At 42.5% G+C, this 25199-nt stretch overlaps 1 protein-coding gene across 7 annotated transcripts in view; it reads left to right on the top strand.

Moving 5' to 3' along the window:
• The window catches only part of stard13b (StAR related lipid transfer domain containing 13b), a 55433-nt gene that overhangs the window by 28199 nt on the left and 2035 nt on the right, over nt 1-25199 (top strand). For 4 of the 7 annotated variants that reach the window (XM_029517523.1, XM_029517522.1, XM_029517527.1 and 1 more), the window contains 9 exons: nt 17797-17868; nt 18898-18979; nt 20856-20919; nt 21696-23059; nt 23210-23380; nt 23591-23750; nt 23981-24179; nt 24425-24638; nt 25033-25147. In XM_029517523.1, coding sequence (XP_029373383.1) covers nt 17797-17868; nt 18898-18979; nt 20856-20919; nt 21696-23059; nt 23210-23380; nt 23591-23750; nt 23981-24179; nt 24425-24638; nt 25033-25147 — 2441 coding nt within the window. Of the gene's footprint in view, nt 1-3840; nt 4090-13100; nt 13155-15173; nt 15322-17796; nt 17869-18897; nt 18980-20855; nt 20920-21695; nt 23060-23209; nt 23381-23590; nt 23751-23980; nt 24180-24424; nt 24639-25032; nt 25148-25199 lie in introns of those variants that run through there. The other 3 variants (XM_029517524.1, XM_029517528.1, XM_029517526.1) reach the window with 3 other exon arrangements.

The raw sequence follows: 25199 nt of genomic DNA, 5'->3' as shown, positions 1-25199 counted from the left end.
CTTCTGAATTTGCACTGATTCTGTGTCCTGCAGCTGCTTTGTTGAAGGTCACTCTGTAGTAAGCAAACAATATATTACAAAAAAAAAAAAAAAAAAAAGCATTAGCTCCATCTGTCCTTGTATGATTAATAGGTGTTAATCGCAGGTGAACTAGAATGCAGGAGCCAACAAATGCTGATAAATTTTAGGCTGTCCTAATCTGTTCAGATAAGTATATATCAAAAAAGCTTTTTTTAAATACGGGCACATATGCATGAAATCTCTTTCCAGTGCAAAGGCTTGACTGTGAATGGAGGCAGCTGCTGTACTCTCATACATTAATTCAATTTCAGGATTATTTTACCTTCATCAGCAACAAGTGGTGAAACTGCAGCTGTGTGACCGTCTCCAGGCTCCTGTGTTCTGGCTGCAGTAAACTTGTTTTTTTTTTTTTGTTTGTTTTTTTTTACTGATGAAAGATATTGGCCAAGCTAAGCTATGGAGAAAATAGGGATGAAAATTTGAGCTGATATAATTGAAATCACAACATGGTCAAATTACAGGAGTGGCAAAAAATTGCAACAGCTGTTATATTTTTGGATAAAGCTGAAAAATGTGTCAAACAATTGTTGCGCATTGTTAGCACCATAAGTTTTGTGGTGTTACAGAAATGTTTCAGCCTACAAATCATGTTTTTCAGGTACAGAGAAAAATCTTGTTTGGCACTAGTCCCAACAATAGTAAATGATCAGCAAGCAAAAAACATCATTCCAACTGAAATGTTGTGCAGCCCTAGATCAAAGTTACTTCAAGATATTCCTATTGATCACGTCTATTGAGATTTTGTGGGTTTCATTGAAATACGGTGGACCCACTTTGCCTCTTGCAGCATCTGATTTTTTTACAAGCAGTTTGTTTGAGAGATTTTGTTGTTCTTTTGTCAAATTCCCTTCTGTCTATCTCTGACATGTTGTGGCTGAATTAGTTGCTGAAAACCTGCCCACTGTTTGCCTGCTCTTTAACTCCAAACGCTGTACAAACTTGTGTGTTTAGTGCTTCACATATAGAAGACAGAAGGCATTTGTGCACCACGAAGCTGGTCGGGTTCCCTGCTGGTAATAAGTAACTAATCACAGTGTGCAACAATTAGTCTGATTCAGCAAATTTGTGTTCAGAGAGCTTAATGTAGGGGATGTAACACAGGTCAGTTAACACAACACAAACACACATCTGATTGTGTTTAAATATCTAGTGACGTAAGAGCAGTTCTCCGGAGATCAACCTGCTAATAGGAGTGAGATGCTGAAGCAGACCTCTGTTTGGGGGAAACCCACCAGCTCACGCAGCTGTCTGCGGGTCCTTATTCCTACACAGGAGATTAAGATGAATAATTATATGTGCAGTGTGGCAGAAAGTCTACTCTGGTTCACAGTTGTAGTGGGCTGTGCATCGACTGCCACACTAAATAACCAGGCGTTAAAAGGGCTTCCGAACCGCTTCAAGTTACCTGAATGGCGGCTCAACTGGGCTTGCAGTATTAAAGTGCAATTTGCTCCCAGACCTGAGCTCAGAATTCAGACATTTGGTGGCGCATAAGGTGGAAATCTTCGGTCACTCTGGGACTATTCTTAAGCCCTAACCACAGGAAACACAACCACTCCAGGGCCAGGGCTGCCCAGAGCAGATTACATGTGTCTGCTGGTGACTCAAACCACATCAGAGCAGTGTCTGAGCCCCACTCTCCTGCCTCTGCACACATCATCCTGCGGGTCCTGAGCTTCCACTGCATGATTCACATTGGAAGTTTCCCTTTTCTAATCACACCTGCCTGGAGCTGAGAGCTGCAGCGGAGAATGACAGATGGATGGAAATGCATGCGTCGCAGCATCGGCTTAGTTTGTCATTGCACAATAACGTTTACTGCCCTCGCTGTGATGAACAATAAAATCCACATAGTTAAACCGGCCGGCCTCTTACACAGTGTGTGTATTTGTGTGTGTTTAATATGAGTCTGGATTCCTGTTGCCATGCTTTACAGTTCTTGAGCTGAGAAACCCAGACAGAGGCGTGTCGGAACAAGTCTGATAAGGGCTGGAGTCCCTGTGCCTGACACACAACGCTAGGACACACAACCAACCATTTCCCCATGGTGTGCAGCACAAAGTCAAACACAAAGACACACTGGAGATCTTGTGGGTCTTTCACAATCCCCACTGAGGTATTTGAGTGCTGACAGAGAAGAAAACACCATTAATCTCATACATCATCATGTTTCATAGCGATGGCTGAGTGATTCCGTAATGCAATACAGGATGCAGTTGCTGAATTTTTTTTCGTCTAGACAAGGAGGGAAAAATAAGACAGGAGACCACACTGTTGCAGACAAGCTGCCACTCTAGTTTGAATGTGACACCTTAAACGATGCCTTGACACTATGAATGAACACAGGTGTTTGTGTGTGCGTGAGAGAAAAAAAATGAGTCACCGCCCTGTGAAATCATCTGAATGTCACATCACCTTGTACCTTAAATAAAGCAGCAATCGCGCATTAAAATAGCTCCACTTGAGGGTGTGGGGAGGGCCATTAAACCTCAGAGAGGTTTATGAAGTGTGCTGCTGAATTGTGGTCTTTGTTAGCTTAAACCAGGGTGGATTTTGCCAGCCAGGTAGAGAACAGACAGAGGCTGTGTTTGACTTGGTTGCTTGCCCATTTGTGTTCTATTCACATGTATGGCGCCATGCTCACACTACACAGACAAGGCTGTATGCCGAGGCCACAGACGGTCACTGGGAGAGTGGCAGGCGTCCTGCCTGTCGCTGGGTGGGTCTGTGGACTTTACCTCAGGTGTGAAGAGATTTTTGTTCCATGTTATAAACCTGCTGATTTCAGAGGAAGAGTTGTAATAAAGCAACTGATACAAATGGCTTTTTGTATCACACTTTAAAACAGAAATGAATAGTGTGCTAACGTGTTATTGTTTGTAGTTGATGACCAAACACACATAGCCTAATGTTTCCTATTTGTACAGCACACTGGTGTCCTATAACTGAAAAGTGTACTGAATATCAAAAAACAATATGTTACATGTTATTAGTTTAGTCGCAACTTTAAAGTCCCTGTAACGACTGCTAGTGCGCCTTTCAAAGCGCTTCCTGTTAGTGTTAAAGTGGAAAGTTCATTGCTTTCTTGAGCACGAAACTACATTCCAAAAACACTGATATCTGATAAATAGTAAATATTTAGAATGTGCAGGCACTGAGGAGAATATGTGTCCAATGAGACTTTAATTCTTGTCTAATTGGTCACTAGCTGTATTCAAGCTTGAATTTCTTGTTGCCCCGAGGAGCTGACACTTGGAGGAGACCTGCTGGGAGGCCTTCCTGCAGCTGGAAGTGAGGGTTGTGTTGTTGGGGGTAGGGGAGCAGAAATTAGCATTCTCAGACCAAGAAAACAACTTCTCTCTCTCTGCTCTGCAGTTTTCCCTCAAGTGGCAAAGACTCACTCTCGCCCAGTAAACTTGGCACCTGCACGACTGGGAACAGCAAAAGAGTTGTTATAGAGCAGGGCGGGCCCAGAAACCACTATTTTTGTAAGCCCTCCCACACCCCTCTTTCCTCCACTCCTGCTCTCCTTACTCAGCTCACAGGCATTCCAATGGTATTTATATTTCCCTCCAGAGCAGGGGGAAGTTGACAAGCGTTCACACAGGCATTGGATTCAGCTCAGCAAGGTGGGCAGTACTCCCACTGACTCCTCATCATTGGCTTTCTTGTGGTCATGTGACACGAAGAGAAAGACTTTGTGTTGGCACTCCTCCCCCTCGGCTCTGCGCTGCTGTCTCTCACAGCTCACTATAGGCTTTTTGCGCCTGTATGTGAAGATTTCTGTTGGGGGGCAGAGTGCGTTGGTTACAGTGTATCAGCCTCTGGTCAGGGGTGATCCAGTTATGTTCCGAGAGTTCCCGGAGTCCACAGGCAGCGAGTGTCTGGGCAGCATGACCCCAGAGACTCAGGATATCTACCTGAGAATGGACCATCACCGCAGACGCTCAGGGTACAGGCTCGGAAGGATCATTGCTAGACAGCAGCTCCTCAAGAAGATTGCTGGAGGTAGGCGAGGTGTTTGGATAGAAGTGACAGTCCAGACTGTGGTCATTTGGTTGGAAGTCAGTCTTTTCTTAGTTTTTGAAGACCTGGCATTTGGTATCCTCCGGTATTCTTTTTCAATGAAGCTTTCTTCGTCATACAGCCCTCCAGGAATGCTCAGGGTTACCAAGCAAGCTGGTAGTCAAAACACATAATGAGTAAGGTATGACACATAATTATGAATCCAAGAGTGTAAGGGCAGGATTACCTTGTGGTGTTTAGGGGATCAGCTGATCAGCTTTGCCAAAAGTCAGCTCATGTTTCTGGCTTTTCCCCTTGGCGGCTTGTTTCCCGATAAAGATGGAAGTAATCATTGAAAGATAAGTAGAATGGTAACAGGGTGTTTGTGAGCGAGTGCGTGCGTGTTAGTGCAGACAAACTCAGACTTGACCTTCAGCCAGTATGCAGTCAAGGGTGCAGTGGTGACAAATAACTGGTATCACTGACAGCAGTGACCATGCTGAAATGCTGGATAATCCATTACGTAAGAACAGATAAGCTCAAAGTTTAAACAAGGTATATTGATGAACACCTGTATGTGGCCAGGAGAGCAATAGTTTTGTTGTTTTACATTGCACCAAGACACTTCATTGAGCTTTTTTCCCCAGCTTTCTTACCTCTTGTCTTTGCAAGTACCTGGAAATTTGATGTCAGCTCTGGAAGGGGGCAGGGCACGCATCACAATAGGGAGGACAAAGCTCCACTACGCCTGCTGCATCCTGTGAGTGCGAGAACCCTGATGCTGATTCAAACGATGGCTGCATTTAATAACAAGAAAAGTCATCAGTAAAAAAAACTCTTTTCTGCAGGATTGAGATCATACTGCCCCTATATGAAAACAATTTCTAGTATCACCAGCGAGACCCGCGGCAACTTGCAAGGGAGATATTGTAATTGTGACAACGTAGAGCATTCACTGGCAGACTGATGTGTTGAGAATTCCTGGAGTGTTTGCTTGTTTTCAGGGGAAATGGTCATGATCTGATGCTTTCAGGCGTGTACAGTCATGCCACCTGGCATATGTTTTCAGATTACAGATGTCTGGTTTGACAGCAAACCAACAATTAAATGACAAGGACCGCAAATACCTACATGTTTGATGCAGATTTTCAGATTCCTTTATCGTAGTTAAAAGCCAAGCTGTGACACACTTGATTTCACTGTAGTCTCACAGAAAATTGACTTTGATTCATTTGACAGCTTTTAATGCATAGCTTGGCATTTGCTCTGTGGTTTCAAAGTGGCCCAAATAACATTAGGCTTGGATTTCTCTGTCTTCTTAATATTTCACAAAATTTATGATTGTGATCTTCATCCTCCACAATCCAGCTTGTATTTAAGTACTAACAGCAGTAGTAATAAAAGCTATATGTGCTGAAGGCTGATTTTGTTAAACTGTCAGAAATGTACTTACAACTAACATGGAGCTTAATATATCATATTATTTCAATGAGTTAATCCAAAGCTGTTTGTCAAGGAGTTTTTCTTTAAACTCTATTATCAGTAACTTCTCCTGAAAACATAAGTGGTTTAAAAAAGCTGAAACTATGAGACACTTAACATGTTTCACATCTACTGTTGTCTGCTGTGGTAAGTACTGTCATTATGCAATCCTCTCACCTAATTCAGGTAATTATAGTGTCTTTATTTAACTTGCTTTGAATGCCATAATTGAACAATTTTCTTGTGGTGTTATGTTGCAGTTTTTCTTCATTTTTTCCCAGGAGAGCTGTGTTTACAGCGTTTTAGATCTTATTCCTTTCATACCTCATACACGCTTTGTGTGATGCTGTTTGAAATGCAGGAGATAAGCGCGAGGGAGTTTTCTAAGGGGCCGACTGAGTGTTCGGAGCTGCAGGATTGATGTCCGTGTGTTGTGGTGGCTCCTGCATTCCAGCTGCCAGGCTCTGTTGACATAGCAGGTTGAAAGTGAATGGGGGCCATGGTGATGGACAAAGTTACTCATGTATTGTTTCACCTCGAATTCCAGGAAATCTTTTAGGGTCTTAGTCATGTTTCAGATTTGAAGGAATTTCAAAGCAAATACAGTTATGTGTGTGGGTTCTTGTTCAGTCATCCAAGATCAGCTTTTGACAAATTACCATGACTGACTGAACATACTACTGTTTCTGGCCAGTGTGTCTCATCAGCAGCGTCATGGGATATAAATGCACAGCTGTGAGCTGTTGAGTGCTGCACAGTGGGACAGTTGTCCAAGAGAAAGGCCTTGTTTTTATTATAGAGGAATGTGTGTCCTTTCCTGAAAATGTTCCTCAGATTTTGGAGTTTTCCAGACTTTCCCTCTGGCAGGGCGACTGTTCCTCCAGCTTTCTGCTCTGAGCACTTTGCTTCCTCCGAGGTCCAGATTCTCAGGATATCTGCCTGTGTTGTTACATCAGAAATAATAATCAGTCAAAATGCCTTATTTAACATATTGGATGTGTCCAGTCTAGTTTAACACCAATAAAACAGAAGCCAGCATTTCATTTCAGTCTTTTTACCTAAATCAGTCACAGACATTTATGTTTGATATTACCAGTAGATTCTTGTGAATAAGGTTGTTAGAATTAATTTAGATATTTTATTGATGTCTCAAAATATTCAATGTATCCTGATAGTGGGTATGGAATTTTTCAGGAAAAGTGGAGATGCTCTGGCTCTGTCAGTCCAGTACATCCATATATGGTGTATAACCCACATGTTTGTTGCATTAGATAGGAACTTTATGCGGTCCTCAATGGAAATGTTGAGCAGCTGAAAGCGGCACCGTGGCTAAAATCGTGTTTGCTGACTGTGGATGTTTAGTTTTAGTCCTCTTTGAGGAGGCTGATGTGTTTCAGAGAAGCAGCTCTGTCGAGTCTGACCCCTCCATGGCCCTCCATGCCTTATTGACCTTGGTGCAGCCAGTGGGCTCTGATCTCTGCCCTGGAAAGGTCATTAGCATCTTATGTCCTGGGTGAGGACATTGTGCATTTCTTGTCAAATGACAGAATTTATTGCGTGGCAGCTGTGTGCTCGTCAGTGAATCTCCCCTGTGTTCTGGAGTTACAAAGCGTGCCTTTTATTTGGCTGTCATGGCTGAAAAGCTTGTGTCTCTCAGGTTAACATGCTGTCAGCCACATTTGTTCTTGTGCGGGCTATCAGTGTTTGGATTTTACATGCCTTTTATCTATTTATTTATTATTTTATTTTTCTCTCATAGAGATCAACTTCATTATAACAAAGTTTAGAAAAAATCTGAGAAAAAATTTGAATCTTCTCTGAAATGCACATTGACGGCACTGTGAGAGAAGCAAAGTGTTTCTGAGAGGGATAATGTGGGTAACACTAACACGTGTTGATTTCAAATGCTCAGTATAGAGAGAAGAGGAACACTTGAGCTTGTTAAGAGGACAAGGTCAACCCTCCCTCCTTCCTTTAGAAAGCAGCTCTGGAAAGAGGTTTACATTGTGCCTTCTTTTTATGCTGTAACGGTAAAAAGACTCTTCAGTTTAAGGAACCGAGTTCGACTCTGCCCTTTCCCTCTCAAGCCTCCTCTTTCCAACTTTGAATTATTCATCAGCGTTCTGCTACAACATGTGGCGTGTTAGATCATCTGAGTGCGAAACAAATATAACCGCTCCTTTATTCAAATGGAGGTTTGATGATAAGTGATGATATAGCCTTACAACATGTTTACTTTGTTCACATGAACCCTGATTATCTTTTATTCATGAACCTCTCTGCTGTCAACGTGAGTCTTATACAGATTTTGTTTGCCACTTCCAGGGGACAACAATTAACACTGACAGGGTGACAAAGGCAATTTTGACAAAAGTGATTAGCTGGTAGTGTACTGGTTGTCATCACACCTCATATGAGTAAATACATGACTTGTTTTCAAGTTTCCTACTTCTGATGAGCAAATACTAAATGCAAAGATTAATACCACATCACTGTCTATATAAGAAACACTTAATTGTAATAAATTACAATTAAGTTTTAGCATGTAGTGTATTAACACTGTAAATTAGTGGGAAATACAAGTAAATTCAAGCTAAACAGGAAGAACACAAAATGGTATATGATGAATAATATTAGATTAAATTCCTCAGCTGATTTAGCAACAGATGTCGATAACAAATCCTCTCTCTTAATATGATATGTCAAGTCTCTGCCAGTTTTAAATGTATACACAGATTGTGTATCGTGGCAATTTATTTTGGTTATTTGTTTCATATCTCCTGTTTTGCTAAGAAAAAAAAGAGTCAAGTGGAATCTAAATGACATAAAACCAATGAAAACAAAGAGGGCTTAACATTTTATTTCAAACACATGCCCAGCAGTTGCACGAAAGCCGTTAGTCGTTTTGCGCTGTGTTAACAAAGAACAAGTAAATGATTTGAAGTTCCTGTAACAGCCGGGAACAAACAAACTCAATGTGACCAACCTCCAGTAAAGGTCACATACATGAAGCTCTTATGTAGATTCCCACTTTTTGACTGTAGGTGGCAGGCTGAGCTCATAAACCTTCCTGAGAGGCTTTTTCTCGTGTGTGAGTCAGCGCGGTTTGCAGTCAGAGCTGACAGCTGCCACATGTGTGGGGCTAATCATTTACTAAGTGCAGATTTCAGAAATGCCTTGGTTGCACTGTAACAGGAACGGAAAGTCACATATTAACAGAGCTAGGATGGAAAACTTCTCCTGCTCTGAGTTCCTTTACATTCCACAGATTAATAAGCACTGAAATAAGTGTTAACCTACATAAAGCAAATAAGGTCAGTGCATACTTAGTCAATCCTTAGTGCTGAGAAAGATCATTTTGAAAGTCTTGGGTTCTGGCTTATGCTTGAAAACCGCTGCAAATTTTTCTTGGATAAGTGAAGTAAGCAGAGACTTAGATTTACACTCTTGTACCTACACTTTTCACAAATATCCAAAAGTTATCTAGATGACTGAGGAAAAAAAAAACTGATCAATGTTGATCAGGCTGCACAGTGGTTAGTGCTATTGCCCCACAATAAGAAGGTTGTGGGTTTGATTCCCGGCCTGGGGCCTTTCTGTGTGGAGTTTGCATGTTCTCCCCGTGTCTGCGTGGGTTTCCTCCAGGTACTCTGGTTTTGGTCGTTTGTCTCTGTCTGTCTCTGTGTGTTGGACAGGTTACCTGTCCAGGTCTGTATCCCGCCCTCGCCCAGTGTGAGCTGGGATTGGCTCCAGCAGCCCCCACGACCCAGAAACAGATAAGCTGATGAATGAATGAATGAATGTGAACCAGCAGCTACTAGGCTGCCTTCCTGTGGTATAAATGTGCATGTAATTAGCTGGAAAAACTGACAGGCACAAAGGCAGCATGCATACAGACCACAGACATTCAGCTACTGCTGTTTCACTTTATAAGCCTTTCAGCCAGAGGGTCTGAGCACAGGCTGTCACATGGCATGAGGAATGGCCCTGTATTTTCTATTAGAGCTCGATGTGTGTGTGTGTGTGTATAGAAGACACTTTGTGAATGCTCTGATAAAACAGAACTCTGTCCTTGGGACGCATTCTTGATCAGCTACACAGCACCTCATCGTACACAAGTGTGCATGCTGACAGTATCGTTATATGCAACTCTGTTGCATGAGTTGTGTGAGACTCCTCTTGTGGCCATTCACTTTGATGTCGTTAATTAGGACCAGTGTCCCGAGGGATGGCTCCATGCTTTTATAGTGGAGGTCCTGAGAGGCCTTTCTCACGGTAGGGGCCCTTGTTCTGACATTGGCCCCCTCTCTACTCTCTGACTCTCTGAGGCCATTCCCAGAGAAGGAGGGAACCCCACTTAGTCCCTTCTGGGATCCGGTCCAGATGAGAGGGAGGTGGATCTAATGGAGCTCTGCAGGATTCGACTTCAGAAGAGTTTTCTTCTAGAGGTTTTTCTTCTCCTCTTTTACCCGTGTCCTGTACTTTAGATGTCATGTTCACACATGAGACATACATGAAGTTTAATGTGTGAACACGACTAGCTTCGAGTGTTTTTTTACTTCCAATCTCCCTCTGAATCTAAAAGGTCTTTCATCATAAGACAGTTGATTTGTGCGGGTGCCACTACTTAGGAAATACATATTGATAACTTTCCAGTCAATCTTTTTCCATGTCCATGTTCCATGAGTCAAAATTTTAGATCAGCTGTCTCAGTGTTTGTCAGTAATTAATTGTTGTGCCCCTTTATTTATGTTTTATGGCGCTCTTGGAAAACCAAATTACAGTGTTTATATAGGCTATCAAAGGGAGACAAGAATTACAGCCACACAACCGTATATTATGAGTGGGAAAACAACATGACATGGCAAGGCATGCAGTCTGTTGAGCTTTACTTAAAAAAAGAAAGAAAAAGACATGAATTGATTTTGAATCGAGACACACACACATACAAAATGTCCTTATAGTGAGTTTGTAGGAGATGTTTGAGGGACTCAAGAGGGATACAGCTAACTACATGACGACAGAACTATGTCGAAGCCAACTGGAAGAGATAGCATAAGGGTCAGGGAGGGAGAAAATGAAAAGACATCTGAAAAATCCCAGGTCAGAGCCTTACTGTGAGAGAGGTGGAATGACAGGAGGAACAGACAGAGGGGAGTAGACGACTCCAAGAGGATGTTAGTGGACAGAGAGAGTTTAAACCTCCCATTGTGAACACCGATGCCTACAGGTACAGCCATTCAGCTTATCAGTTATATCTGGTTATTTCCTTCCTGGGAAGATTTGCAATGCTTTTATTAACTTTGAGGGGCTCACTTTGAAAAAATAAAATGTATTTAACCAAAATGAAGGAGATAAGAGGTGGCTTTTCTTTGGAGATGGGGTGATATATGCCTGGTTGAAACGAAGAGGGGAAATCTCCACAAGCCACAGCAAGTTGACATTTTTATCACCAAAGAAAGCAAAGCCTTCATAAAGGCCACCCTGATGGATGTCAAAACACTTTAGCATGCGTGGGAACATGGCTGCAGTCCAGTGTCTGGAAGTGTTTAGTATGTTCATCATGCAGTATGTATTTCACAGAAAGCTCTGCTGATTAATTTCTGCCTCACTCAGAGTTGATGGCAGCAAAGCGGAGGTACTCTAAGATATGGAGATTGCTGAGATGTTTTGATGAAGAAGTTTTTGGCACAGAGGTCCTGCTTTTTCCAGAATCTGCTGGAAGTCACGTGCGAAAGGGTCCGACATGCAGCATGACCAAAGGGGAGTAGGAGAGCACCTGTCTGCGAAGTTGGATCACACTCAACATTTGGCTTGGTTTTGCTGTTTGCTGAGGAGCCTTGGGGAATCGACGTGTGGTTGCTAGAACATTTTCTCAAAACTGAGTGAATGTGAGACGGTGTAACGAACTGGATGAAAACACTGCATAGCTAACAGTATGAACTTTGAAGCTTTGGCTCGTTCGGTGGCAACACAACACAAACATCATACCCCATTATTTGTCGACTGGCTGTGACACCTAACCAGAGCCAGTGGGCTGCCTGTTTGCACTTTGAGATAATTTGTAAATCTGTCACTGAATGGCTATTTGTGGAAAGACGAGACAGAGAACATCAGATAATCTTCCTAACTTCTGCCCCAGGCTGCTGTGTGGTATCTTTAAAGACTTGTAATATCTGTTTTTTGGAAACAACCTGAAGGGTTTTCCATAGTGTAAAAATGTTGATAACATCTGGCCCCACATGGTTTTAATAGGAAAACCCTAGTTCAGACAGTCTGCTGTCCTGAATTTGACTGTCTGTGTAAAAGAAATGATTCAGGTTTAGCTTTTATTGTGTGAATGGACGTCTAGGTATTTAAATGTTGTTATTGTTCACCGTATCACTATTAGTAACTTGCAAATGCGGCAAAGGCTATGACTGCTATTTCCAGTCTTTCCAGTGTATGTGTGAGAGAGAGAGAGAGAGAGAGAGAGAGAGTTGATGGGCTCTTACCCCTGCAGATGAAAGAGCCCTCTCTCTCTCTGGGTGTCCTTCAGAGGTGAAGGAGAGTGTTACCACAGCTGTGATGCTCTTGTTTAAATTCAATACAGCACCTCAAGAGACAAAAACACAGCCCTGATGACTTTTGACCCAGCAGGCTTTGGCAACAGTCAACAACAGCAGCTCCCTCGCTCACATAGTCATGTTATTTACTCTCCAAATCAATAAGCTCTTGCTGTGAGAGTGTGTGTTTACTGTGGAATAAAACGTGGAGCTCAGTCTTTCACCAGTGGAGTCAATGCGAGCCCTCAGATTCTTAAACCATTATGTTTAGACTGAAATATGTGTCTGCTCTCTGTCTGGTAACAGAGCAGAAAAAGAGTTAAAGAGCATTGAGCTACATGAGCTACATTTAACAGGATGGTGTGTAATGAATAAAGTCTAATATTTGTTATGAATGTCTATAAAACTTTGACCCACACCTCAGAATGCCACGACCATCTTGAACTTTCCTGGACTTACACCAGCCCCATCCTCCAAGACGCACTGAAGCCCACTTTGTAGACTGAAATGTAACAGGGGATCCGCGGACCGCTGAAAGGATCTCTCCACAGCTCACCTTAGACCACAGGGCAAAGGCAGGCCCAGGACCTGCTAACTCTTTGGTGTCTTAGCAACCTGGCCTGGAGCTGATCATTTTGAACCTGCATCCCATGCTGACTGGGGAACGACAGGGTCCCCTTGTGCCCCTCGCGATCAGATGAGGGGGCTGGAAGTCTGTGGGTGATTCAGTGCAGGCTCTCTGTAATTACTTGTCCTGCTGAGACAGCCAGCTCATGTGCCAATCACTGCATCAGGAACAAAGTCACATCCACAAAGGCCCAGTGTTGTTACTCACCTCTGAGGACAGACAGACCTAAGACTGACTATTGTCCTTTGTCTCAACACCTTGCTGATCTGCAGGTGACGGGAATGCTGTGAAGGGATGGCGTGGTGTGATCATCACGAGTGGCACTGGCCCTTCTGCTGATGGCATATTGTGGAGAAGATGCTGGTGTCTGGGTGACATGTTCAGCTCTGTTAATGAAGAAATAAAAAAATAGGGTGAGTTTATTTTAAGAACGTAAGGAGAATTACAGGGAGCACTGCAGTGTTAATCTAGCATTTACCTTGCAGGTTCTAAACTCTTAACAATATGCAGCATCATGTGGCTTCTTGATCACCATGCCCATATTTGGGCTAATATTCATTTTTATTTGTTTTCTGTTTCTTATTTGCTCCCCTACAATTTCAATTTGTTAGGCAGAGGGAAATGTTAGGCTAATTTAGGTATGAGACATCAGATGTTGTGGGTTTTAGGTAGACTAGCTGTGGGGGGTGGGGGGCTGTCTGTCTGTCTGGTCTGGTCTTAGTTTTACAGTAAAGTTGACTGTTCGCTGTGAGTGGGTGTCTGTATGCAATTAGCATCATAAAAGGGCAGGGAGGCCTTTCCTCCATCTTCCCAGCATGACAACACATCTCCAACAGCCACCCCACTACTGGAACCGTTTTTTTTCCCCCATATTCCTGGCTCACTCTGACTCCAGGTGTTTTTGATAAAGACAGTCTCAGTTACCCTCTGTGTGTTACAGTTTTTTGTTTTTTGTTTTTTTTTTCTGATATATTTGGTTGGCATGTCCGGCTGATTCATTTAGTTGTCTCTACAGCAGTGCAGTGTGGGGGAGGACTGGTCAGACACATTTGTAAGGGTCCACGCAGTCAGTGCTTAAGTACATTTAAGCAGTTTGTCTTTGAGTGCTTTTAAAGCTCTGATATGTGCTCGGGGTATTTCCTGTTAATGGTTTGCGATGGTGAATGAAGTGGACTGCCCACATCACCATGTTTGTGCTTACAGCTTTATCCGGAGCCCTGGTCCCAGTAGTTCAAAAGAAGAGTGTTTTACAAGAGGAAATGGTCACAGAGCGAGCATCTGGATTTGTACTTACCCTATAGAAAATCACGGACGGATATTGTGTGCTTACGTAATCACAGTGCCACGGCTAACCCCAGAAATTTAAAGGGCTGCTCATTTTATCCACACATTTATACTAATAGATTTTCCTAGCATATTTTTTGTGACCTCACCTGATACTCTATAATGTAAAAGTGCGGTAATTAGTGGAGAGAGTTGGGAAAATGTGACAGTGGCTTTGCAGATGAGGAAGTGTATAACTCACCAAATAAGGGTAGGAGACAGTAGATTAATGTCTCACCCTACTGTATTTAACTTGGTGAGATCACTCACATTGTCATCTTCATTCCATTTTATCCAGTTTCTAGCATCTCTTTTTTTCTTTATCCTCATATTTTGACCATTGACTATAAAATAATGGCATTAAAAATGTTTGGCTACCTACAATTATTTGCTTGCAATATATTTCAGTAATTCTTTTCACAAATAGTATCTTTGTTTTGTGTCCCATACAGCAGGAGCTTTGTCAGTGTCTCATATGACACATTTCTTAACAATTCTTCTCATTCATTGATTTTACCTCAGACAAAGAGGTTGAGATGAAGTCAATCATCCTGATGATGTTAGTGCAGCGTCTTGTGGGCCAAGTGCCTCAGCATGATTCACTGCAGCTGATTGCTGACACTTTATGTCAGGGTTTTCCCCCCTGACTTCAACTGCCTTCATTTTTTCCATCTCTTTCATCCTACTGGAACAACTTTTGTATGTTTAAATGAAACAATGCCAAATCAGCTTTATCATCACTTCCCTGGTATTTTTTTTATTTTTTTTTTTTTAGAAAGCATAAATCTGAAGTTATGTAATCTTGCCAAAATGCCTCGAAACAAAGAAATATATCAAGAGAGAGAGAAAGGGCCCCAGAACTCAGAGGAAATTCTCACTGTTTGGCTGCAGCTTAGATCTTTGCCAAAAATGTGCTGAGTGGGGTATAAAAAGTTGTCGTGGGCAGAGCTGGGTAGGAGGGTCGGGCACAAGGAGCTGACGGGGGAGGGAGAGGTGGTAAACGTCAGGGTGCCTGCCACAGAAAGGGGTGGGTTGAAGGAGAGATTTAGTGTTGGGACAGGCACATGGTGGTTGGGGGTAGATGGAAAGAGAAAGGAGAAAGAAGGAGTTGCGGGTCTGAGTTCAAACTACAAGCTGTGCTCAGAGAGAGCAGGAATGTGGCTCAGCGTGGGAATGAAGATGCTCTGACATGCTGAGAGACACTCTTAAGTCTTGATGGATATATAAAACACTTGGGCTAAATGATGAAAACATCCCGTAAGTACACAACAATTTATTGGTGGAAATAAACTAGACTGAAGGATTTTGGAGAGTAGACGTATTATGGCCTGTGCTTCAGCGATGATGATGCTTTGCTTTCATTCACAATAAGCCTGAATGAGTGAATATGGGACTTTTTTGTTTTCCAAAGCATATGAACAGAAACAGATTAGCCGAAGCCTTGCTGTCAGACAGATGGAGTTCAGGAGAAAACAAAGCTCATCATTTAATCCTTAAAAGTTCTGTACTCAGCTGAGTGGAATGTGAAGCCTGTAAAACTGTCATAATTTCAGCAGGGCTTCTGTCTGCACAGCCCAAGGACAATCCAAATATGTTATATATTTCCCCACTGCACATTGTTACATGCCACATCTTGCATAATCAATCCCCAGATGAATATTCAGCATGAAGCGTATTCTTAAAGGACAGAGTCGCCCTCAACCCAGGTCATTTCACTGTACGCAGCTTATGCCATTCTGGGCCATTGTGTCAGCCAAACTGGGTTTCATCCCTTTGTGAAACTGTAATTTCATACTGTACACAGTGTTAAAAGTGTGGGTTGTGGAGAACGAGCACAGGTTCTCATTCTTTGGCACGATGCCTGTTCAGCCTTTTATCCACAAGAGATTTCCTTAGAGAGAGGATGCGAGGACAGAATGTCTCGGTATCGTGTTACAGAATGCCAAACAGAGAGGAATTCCCAGCTCATGTTACTTGCTCCCAGTGGTCCAACCTGCGGCTGTGGGACACAAGAAGACCTGGCAGAAGTGTCACTATGAGCTGCGGTTGAATAATACGACCTGATATTATCCACCTGGGAGGGAAGCCTAGCTGAACAGAAAGCCTGTAGCTCCTGGAGATACAGGTGGGAACAGACCAGACAGGCTCCTGGCAGCTTACACATGTTGACTTTACTGCTGGTTAAGGGAGTAAACAGTAGACCTTTTTTTTTGTCATCCAAGGACACAGAGAACTGTTAATATTTACTCAGTTGTTGGTCAGTCTGAAGACCAAAGTCACTGCTCATTGATTTTTCAGTAACACGGTCGTGTCGGTGAGTTCTGGATCAACCTTGCTGAAAATGGGTGATAGCAGTATCTCCACTGCAAAGCTTCAGTTGCTGCAATTATTCAGCATTGTGTGATGAATGACTGTGGTTCGTGTTACAGTTGCAGTTTGACAGGCACAGACAGGAATTGGAACTGAGACCTCAGATGTGCGATGGGAGAGCTGTTTGTTAAACGTGGCTGTAGCTCATCTGTTGCTTCGCTTGGACATAAAATTCTTCACTTCATGGAACGCTGATTAAACCACAGATTTGGCTATGAAAATACTTGGCAGGTGAACATTTATCATCCGTGGAACTGGTAAGAGTGAAAGTCCAGCTGAGAGCATTTTTAATACAGTGGCAGTGAACGAGTGGCATAATAATAATAATAATAATAATAATAATAATAATAATAATTGGCTTTAAGATTCTTATGTTTAAAGCTGAAACTAATCATGAACTCATCATAAACTATTTCATTTATTGTTTATCTCTGTTCAACATTTGCTAGGGCCATAGGGAACATTGTTTTTGCTTTGGTTCAAAACCCAAAGGTATTTATTTTTTTTATTACTGAGGAAGATGGAAAAAAAACTGAAAATGTTCATATTTAAAACCACAATTTTTGGCAATGTTTGTTTTTTTCTTTAATCTACTTAAATCTTTTTGAGATTAATATTTATCAAGTTCTTGGCTCAAATAAAGTGAAGAGAAGAAAGAATGCACTGAATACATTTTAAAGAAAATATGTTGAGACATTGTTCCTGAGTGTGAGTATTTCGGTGCATTATTTTGTTATTTAGTAAATGTAAGTATACATTCTGTTTTTCAATATAAAGTAAAGCAGATTTTTAGCTGTGGCACTGGTGTGTCACTTATCACTGAAGCGGTAAGTGGCACCTAACTCTGTTAGCATTAATAGAATGGTGCCAACGGTCTGTTTCCTTCCCTTGTCATCAGCTGCTTTGAGGTCTGCAGACAGCTCATTCAGGACCAGACTGTGATCCTCACTGAAAGGGCTGCTAGTCAGTGTGCTTGAATGCTTTTATTCCCTATCCTGCACATAGTTATGGTCTTTTTTAAACAATTTTCCAATTGGTTTGTTGTTAAATCATTTGTGTTGTATTTAAAGGGAAATATGGTTTTGTGATTGTTACATAAGGCTTGTGGCCTCATGTAAAGGAAGAAGGTAACCTCCAGACAGATGGAGTGGGCCACAGGTTCATCAGAACATCCAGTCGCTCTCAGAATAATCACACAGGGTGCTTTCAGTTTCAGAGGTAGTCATGTCTTTCTCCTGCCAAGTCTGTTGTGCCAGCTGCTTCATTGATGCGCCAGTGGTTTTGCCAAAAAGACTATGCCTGTATGTAGTTGAGTTTCACTTTTATCCCTGTTATTGATGCCAACATTTTCTTGTGTTACAGAAATTGAAGCAAAAGAAGCGTGCGACTGGCTGAGGGCGGCAGGATTTCCCCAGTATGCTCAGCTCTTTGAAGGTAATGAAAGCACTCCGTTTTACTCCCACACATATTCATCACAATGGAGGAAAATGCTGTTTGGATAAAATACAGAGATTAATGAAGTTGCACAGCAATAAAATGTCTGAGCAATAAACATAAACATAAATATGTGTGTTGTGAAATGAAACACTGTTATAGCTCCAATCTGTTTTTTTTTTTTTTTTTTGAGTTGATGAGTGAATAATGGTACACAGTGTCATCTGACCTGTCACTCTCATCCCCAACACTACACAAAACCACACATTCATGGGTCACATAGTGAGCCTCATTTATAAAACAGTCCTCAGGAAGCCTCAGAGCTTGGGCTCCAGTCACCCAGACACCACAAAACAGGCGGAACATCAGCTGCTTTTAAGGTCTAATCTTTTCCAAGCTATGGTTACTACATAAACATGTCTTCTGTGCTTTAAGACTGAAGTCATGGGAAGAAATGGGTTTTATCGGAGCTTAAGCAGCTTTACTCCCTCAGCTCTCTGTGTTGAGGCCAGACTTTTCATGTGCTCTGCTGCTGTATATTTGTTTTCTGACACTTTGTAGATAGTTGTAGTAGAACCAGCAACATGCACAGACAACGACTGGTTGAGCGCAAAGAAGTCAGCATGACTGCCACTCCTGATTGTGGGGATTGTGTATTTACAAATGAGATTATTAGGCTGTATAGATTTTTCAAAGCATGCAGTATGTCTGAATGTCTTCCCACTTATAGAGCAGTCTGAGTGCTCACTGCTGGTTCTGCTTTTCATAAGAAGTTAATGACCTCACATGAATGTGGTTGAATGTCAGATTCTGAGGGTCTGGACTCAGTCTCCAAAGTTATGTAAGAGGAAGCCCATACCCAGAGCAAGATGTAATGCCTGCACAAGCCTGAGTGCTGTTATTTGGGCAAATTCTGTCTCTTCTCATTAGCATCAGATACAAAACAAGTTTGATGGTCTCCCTCAGTGCAACTCTGGAAGGAATGTACTTTCCAGAGCTTTCTCTAAAGTTTTTGTTACACTTTCACAGATTCCCAATTCCCCATTGACATCACGCCTGTGAAAAGGGATCATGACTTTCTGGACAAAGATCTCGTGGAACCTCTTTACAGGTAACATGACAATACATTCACGCCAAAAACAAGCTGGCCTGTCCACGAGTCAACTTAGTCCGTGCCACAAATAGAGCATTCAGTTTCCAATAAAAAAGCATGACATCTTCTACTTTTTAGTTTCATGTTTTGGGTATTAAGACACTTGCGCAGAAAAGAAGATTTTCCACAAACTGCTGTTCAATTTACTCCTCAGTTCAAATCAATCCACCACTCTCATCAGAGCTTCATCTGTCAGGACTAAAATGTAACATGTTGACATATTGATTTAATAAATGCTTTAATAGCAAGGGTGCTGGGAGCAGTCTTCTTGTCTGCAGGATGTTGAATTGCACTTTGAGATAACCGCTTGAAAAATATTTGGGCTTCTGTGATTTTCCTTAAGTTACCAGAGGGCATAAAGAATATAAAAGCAAATTAAGGCAACAACTGGTGGTTCCTTATCAATCTCTTATGGGGCAAGGTGCTCTTTCAAGCCAAGATGAAAACAGCACTTCTTCTACCAGGGTTACCGCGGCAACCATCCCGAGAGGCAAGCAGAGAGTCGCATAAGGGGTGCCCCGAGTCGCTCAATATAGTGTGACTCTAAACAACCCTAAAGCAGCTCATCTAAATTCCAAACAAGCCACGGGATAAATGGAGGACAATCTGAAACAGTTCCACCTCCAGCGTGATTTTGTTCATGACTTTCCACCATCTCTATGGCAACATATGGGTAGCCTTGTTGTCAGTTACGCCAAAACTAAATACCACCCTGCAATAGTGTGGGCATTCTTTGACAGAAATGTAGCGGATAGATATTTCATGCATGTTCCTTCTGATCTCTGTCGAAACAACCTCCTGTTTTAGAAACCCCATTCAAAGCCCTTTAGGCCTGTGAAATAAAGGACCCCTCTTCGGTTGGCTCCTACTATCTACAGTAACAATCATGGGAACTTCTTGTTTGGCCAGCCCCTGTCATCTACAGCACTAGAGGGGAGCTGTGTCCTCCATCTGTGGCCATTTACTGTCACAGAACAATACTGTCAATCTGTAAAAAAGACTGTTAGCAGTATCTGGAGCTGTTACAGCTTGTGATTGTCTCACCACACAAGAGTTCTTTTTGTCTACAGCCAAGGCACAGCGGGCTGCAGTGTGTTTTATTATGCCATCATCTTTTCCCCTGTGCTATTAATGGGCCCTGTGCTTTCACACTGACTGTAGTGCTGCTACTTCATATATATATACACACCGTCTACCCGTCAACACGTGTTATAAAGCTTAGACTGCATTGTTTACCACGAATGTTGAAAATGTTCCATGATTGCTCTAAGGGAGTTTTGCAAAATGGAGTTTAGAAAATGAACAGTAATATTTCAAAAGCAAAGACTTGGAGCTGAACAAAGAAACATGCTCCTATGAAGATGATTTGACCTAACTGACACCGTCAATCAAAATTATCATATATAGCATGGCAAGTGTGATGTAGAATGAAAGATGGGTTTATCTGCACAACTGCACAAAACTATTCTGAATGAACAAGGCTACAATTAGATACTACATCTGGCAAATTGAGCTTCTGACCGTACATTCACCTTTCTTCAATGTACCGCACACCACCCTTCAGGCCACAATCACTTAGATCCAACCCCCAGGGAAAGAAAACAGAGCAACCAACAATTACCGGTGTTCATTAGGATTAGGATAATGTGTGTGTGTGGAAACTGAGTTTCCCGCTGGGTCTGGTTGTGTCGCCAGAACAAAGGCTGATCAGGTTAACACTTAAATAGCAAAAAGAATGGGCTTTATTTCTGGAGTGGTCATTAGGAGACTAGTTTGATGTTTTCTCCTGTTTTCGTCCAGAACAATTTCCATCCTTTGTCCTTTTTCGTTTCAGGCGTCTTCACACCTTGAACAAGTGTGCCTCTATGAAACTTGACGTGAACCTTCCGAAGAAGAAAGTAAGTGTTTACACTGGGAAAAAAAAAGGTTCTGCAATTTCTCTCTTTTAAAGTGCATTATTGTATAAAAAGAGGGACGCTGTGAGATGTGTGATACTGGGCTATGTATATTCTGCAAAACACACACACATTTTTCTCAATTTGTAACAGTTCCTATTTACCTCTTTTGGTTTGTTTTATAAGAACTAGTAGATGAACATTAATGGCATTTCCTTACAAAGAATTTGTGAAGACATTCATGTGCTTCCTGTACCAACACATCAAGTATAATCTGGCCTCATCAGTTTAACCTAGATTACATGATACTTGAGCTCACACCATTGTTGTATTCACTTCTATTGAGTATTGTCACTTTTTATCTGTCTCCACATTGGAATGTAGCCTGCTGGCTGACACTAATAACTTTTTCCTGTCTTGGTCTATTTATGGAAAAGTAGTTGAGTCAAAGGATTTATTTGTCTGGTGCTGTATTACTGTTTTATAATATTATTAAATCTGAGAAGACACATCCTTCCGCCATTTCCTGCATCCTATTTAATTTATGTGCTAAATATACAGGATCTTTCTTTTGAAAGCCAGCTGCTGTGAATGATTTGTAAATGCTTATGTGTGTGCATTATTTTTTATAATTCAATTTTGTTTACTGTGGTTTAAGTAATTAAGAAAAGATTTTGAGTAACCTAAATAGAAACATTCAAGATTACACAAAGAATAAAGAACCCACATTAAATAATGGAAGCCAAAGTAATTGATGTAACAAAATCATCCTTCTGCAGAGTGAAGACTCTGATGAAGACGACCTGTTTGCCATCAGTGACAAATGGACCTTTGAGTGGAGCAGCAAGCGTTGGTCCAGGTTACAGGACATCGACTGTCTGCTGGGAAATCACAGAGAGGGCCAGCCACCTAGGGACGGTGTGGCTCTGAGGACCACCACCAGCAGCGAGAGTGTCCTGACAGACCTCAGTGAGCCAGAGGTTTCTTCTTTGCATAGTGAGAGCAGCGGGGGCAGCGGACACAGGGGCCTCAGCACAGAGGATTCTGACTACTCCAACCACACCTGCTCAGATTCTGCAGCGATGCCAGACTCTACTTCTCTAACAATGCCTCACATCCCCAAAGAAATTCCTCACTACAGCTCACTACCTGACAAGCACGGCAAGACAAGTCGCACCCGTGCAAAAGACTTCTTGAAGCGCATGGAGACACTGCGCTCCCGAGGAACTCTGGAAAGTGGCCGTAAGGCTTTAGTCATTAGCGCTCCAGTGTTACAGCAGGAGGCCAAGGCGCTGAAGACGCTGCATTGTGTTGAGATCACAAATGGGCACGGTGGGACTCTAGAGCCACCGTCCAACAAAGTTCCTCCATCCCAGTGTTGTAGTGAGAGCAGCAGTCACTCGAGTGGCAGCACTGTCAGCACACCCAGCCTGAAAGAGCGCAAGCCTCATCGAGCTGACCACAAGCGCAGTGGCATGTATTTAGAGGACGTAGACATCTTCTCAGGCACACAAGTGAGTAAAGTTGCAGAACAAAACCGCAGGAACGAATTCTGCTCCCATGAAGACCTGGTGGTCCACATTCCTAAGGACCACAAGCCAGGAACCTTCCCCAAAGCACTGTCTATAGAAAGCTTATCCCCAACCAATGGAGCCTCGATTAACTGGCACACCAACAGCATGCACCTGGACTCCCCAATCATTTCATGCAGAAGAGAATCCAGACCTATAACCCAGTGCTGCTCCAGAGGTAGCCGCATCAGTGTGTATGATAATGTTCCTGGCTCACATCTGTATGCCAGCACTGGAGACCTCATAGATCTCGAGAAAGAGGACCTGTTTCCTCACTTGGATGATATCCTGTTGCATGTCAATGGTCTACAACAAATAGTGGATCACTGGTCCAAGAATGTGTTGCCTGGAGGAGAAGGACAGGCAAAGGTGGATGGCGGAAGGGAAAATCCAGTTGGGCTCCAGTCCTCTAGTCAGATCACGCTGGACTTTCAGGGTAATTCTGTGACAGAAAGCCAGACCACACCGAGCGATGGAGACAGAGACCGGGTATCACTTGCTGAAACAGAATGTACAAGGCTCAGGGAAAGGAGAGATTCAGGAGTAGGTGCTTCACTCACACGACCTAATCGGTAAGCCCTGGAAAGCATTTTGAGAGCATTGAAATATTTTGAGATTGCACAAGTGTAGGTCTATGAACAAAAAGGAAAACACTTTTTTTTTTTTTCATGCTTGTTTCACCTTTTTTTTTTTCATGCTTGTTTCACCTTTTTGGCCATTAGGTTACGATGGCCCAGCTTTCAGATCTCTAATCGCCTGAGTCACTCAGTGGCATCCCTGCAGATCACCAATCAATCAGCCGGCCAGCTGAGTTTGCTGCAGAAGTTTTCTCTGCTACGCCTCACTGCCATCATGGAGAAGTACTCCATGTCCAACAAGCATGGCTGGACTTGGTGAGTCTCATTTAAACTTCATGCTTCATTGTATCTTTAAATTCAGTGTATCTTCACTTCAGTATAATAATGTGTTTGTCCAATGTGGTATGATTACACTTGAATGAATCAGCTTTTGGTTTTAGTCATTAAGTAAATGTTTTATAATCCTGTATATTTTACTGTTACTGGTTTAGCAACCTCTGAAAGATGTCCTGATGTGTTTCTCAGGTCTGTGCCAAAGTTTATGAAGCGGATGAAAGTACCAGACTATAAGGATAAGAATGTGTTCAGTGTACCTCTCATAGTGCATGTGCAGCGCTCCGGACAGCCTCTGCCCCTTGGCTTGCAGCAGGCCCTCCGGTACCTGAGGAGCCAGTGCCTTGACCAGGTAGGTCACCGCACACATACTCTCAGGTTACATGTGACTTTCACTTTCACATGTGATATAACAGGTGATTGGGTTTATCTAACGTGTAACATCTGGTGAACAATGACACAGGCGGCAGAAGGACACAATAGTTGTATAATGGCAATACAGTCAGCGGAACTGCTGTACAATGTAATTACATGTCACTGCTGTCTGTCATGCTGACATTGACGTTCCTGTTTCGCTCCCAGGTGGGTCTCTTTCGTAAATCAGGGGTAAAGTCTCGAATACAAGCGCTGAGGCAGATGAATGAGAATTCTCCAGACAATGTCAACTATGAGGATCAGTCTGCCTACGATGTTGCTGACATGGTGAAGCAGTTCTTCAGGGACTTGCCTGAACCTCTGCTTACTAGCAAACTCGGGGAGACCTTCCTCCATATCTACCAATGTAAGGACATACATCTCTCTGTGCTTCTCTTTATTGAGCCATGGCCTGGTTTCATTTGATTGTTTTATGTATTTATTTATTTCTTTCTTTTTATTAGATTAATTTGGTCTTTTGTTTGACAATCATGTGGCTGTGTGATTTCAAATCAAGGAAATAAGCTTTTACAGTTGGTGAATGCTTTTGTCATTTCTCTTGCTATGTCTCTAAAGAGTAAATAATACAAATCAATGTTCTCATTTGTGCAGATGTGCCGAAGGACCAAAGGATGCAGGCTGTCCAAGCAGCCATCATGCTAATGTCAGATGAAAACCGAGAGGTGCTACAGACGCTGCTTTGTTTCCTCAGCGATGTCACTTCTTCTGTAGAGGAGAACCAGATGACACCCATGAACATCGCTGTGTGCCTGGCCCCCTCCCTCTTCCATCTGAACATACTCAAGAAAGATAATCTCTCACCAAGGTGCACTTTTTCATCCACACGTCTTCCATATGTGAGGGCTGTGATTTTAGTCCAGCCTTATTTCCTGCCATTCCGTGCCCCAATTAACTCATGCATGATTATCTTCACCGCTGACTCCATAAGACAGACATAAAATGAGTTACTGAGTTGAGTCAGACCTCAGCGGTGCTCTAGCTTACTGTCTTCCCGGCTCCTTCTTTAAAGCTCACTGTTTTATGAGCGCATGCTGTGTACAAACAAAGCAAAGCTCTTCAATTCACCATGTTGAAATTGTTGCTAAAAGGATCAAAGGGGTTTCCTGCTGAGCGAGGAAAGGTTTATATACTGCGTTTCGTGGGGATGTTGACCTGGGGACTCTCCAGCCTTATAAGTTTTCTCTCTCTATAATCATCAGGGCCATGCAAAAGAAGTATGCTACTGGAAGGCCTGACCAGAAGGATCTGAATGAAAATTTAGCAGCAACACAGGGCCTCGCACACATGATCATAGAGTGCAACCATCTCTTTGAGGTACAAGAACCTATAGTTTAGATGATGCAAGAATTTCAAGCCTGAATGTGAT

The sequence above is a fragment of the Echeneis naucrates genome, chromosome 13, assembly GCF_900963305.1.
Source record: "Echeneis naucrates chromosome 13, fEcheNa1.1, whole genome shotgun sequence".
NCBI lineage: Eukaryota > Metazoa > Chordata > Actinopteri > Carangiformes > Echeneidae > Echeneis > Echeneis naucrates.
The sequence above is the reverse complement of the archived record's forward strand: the minus strand, read 5'-3'. Positions and strand labels throughout refer to the sequence as shown.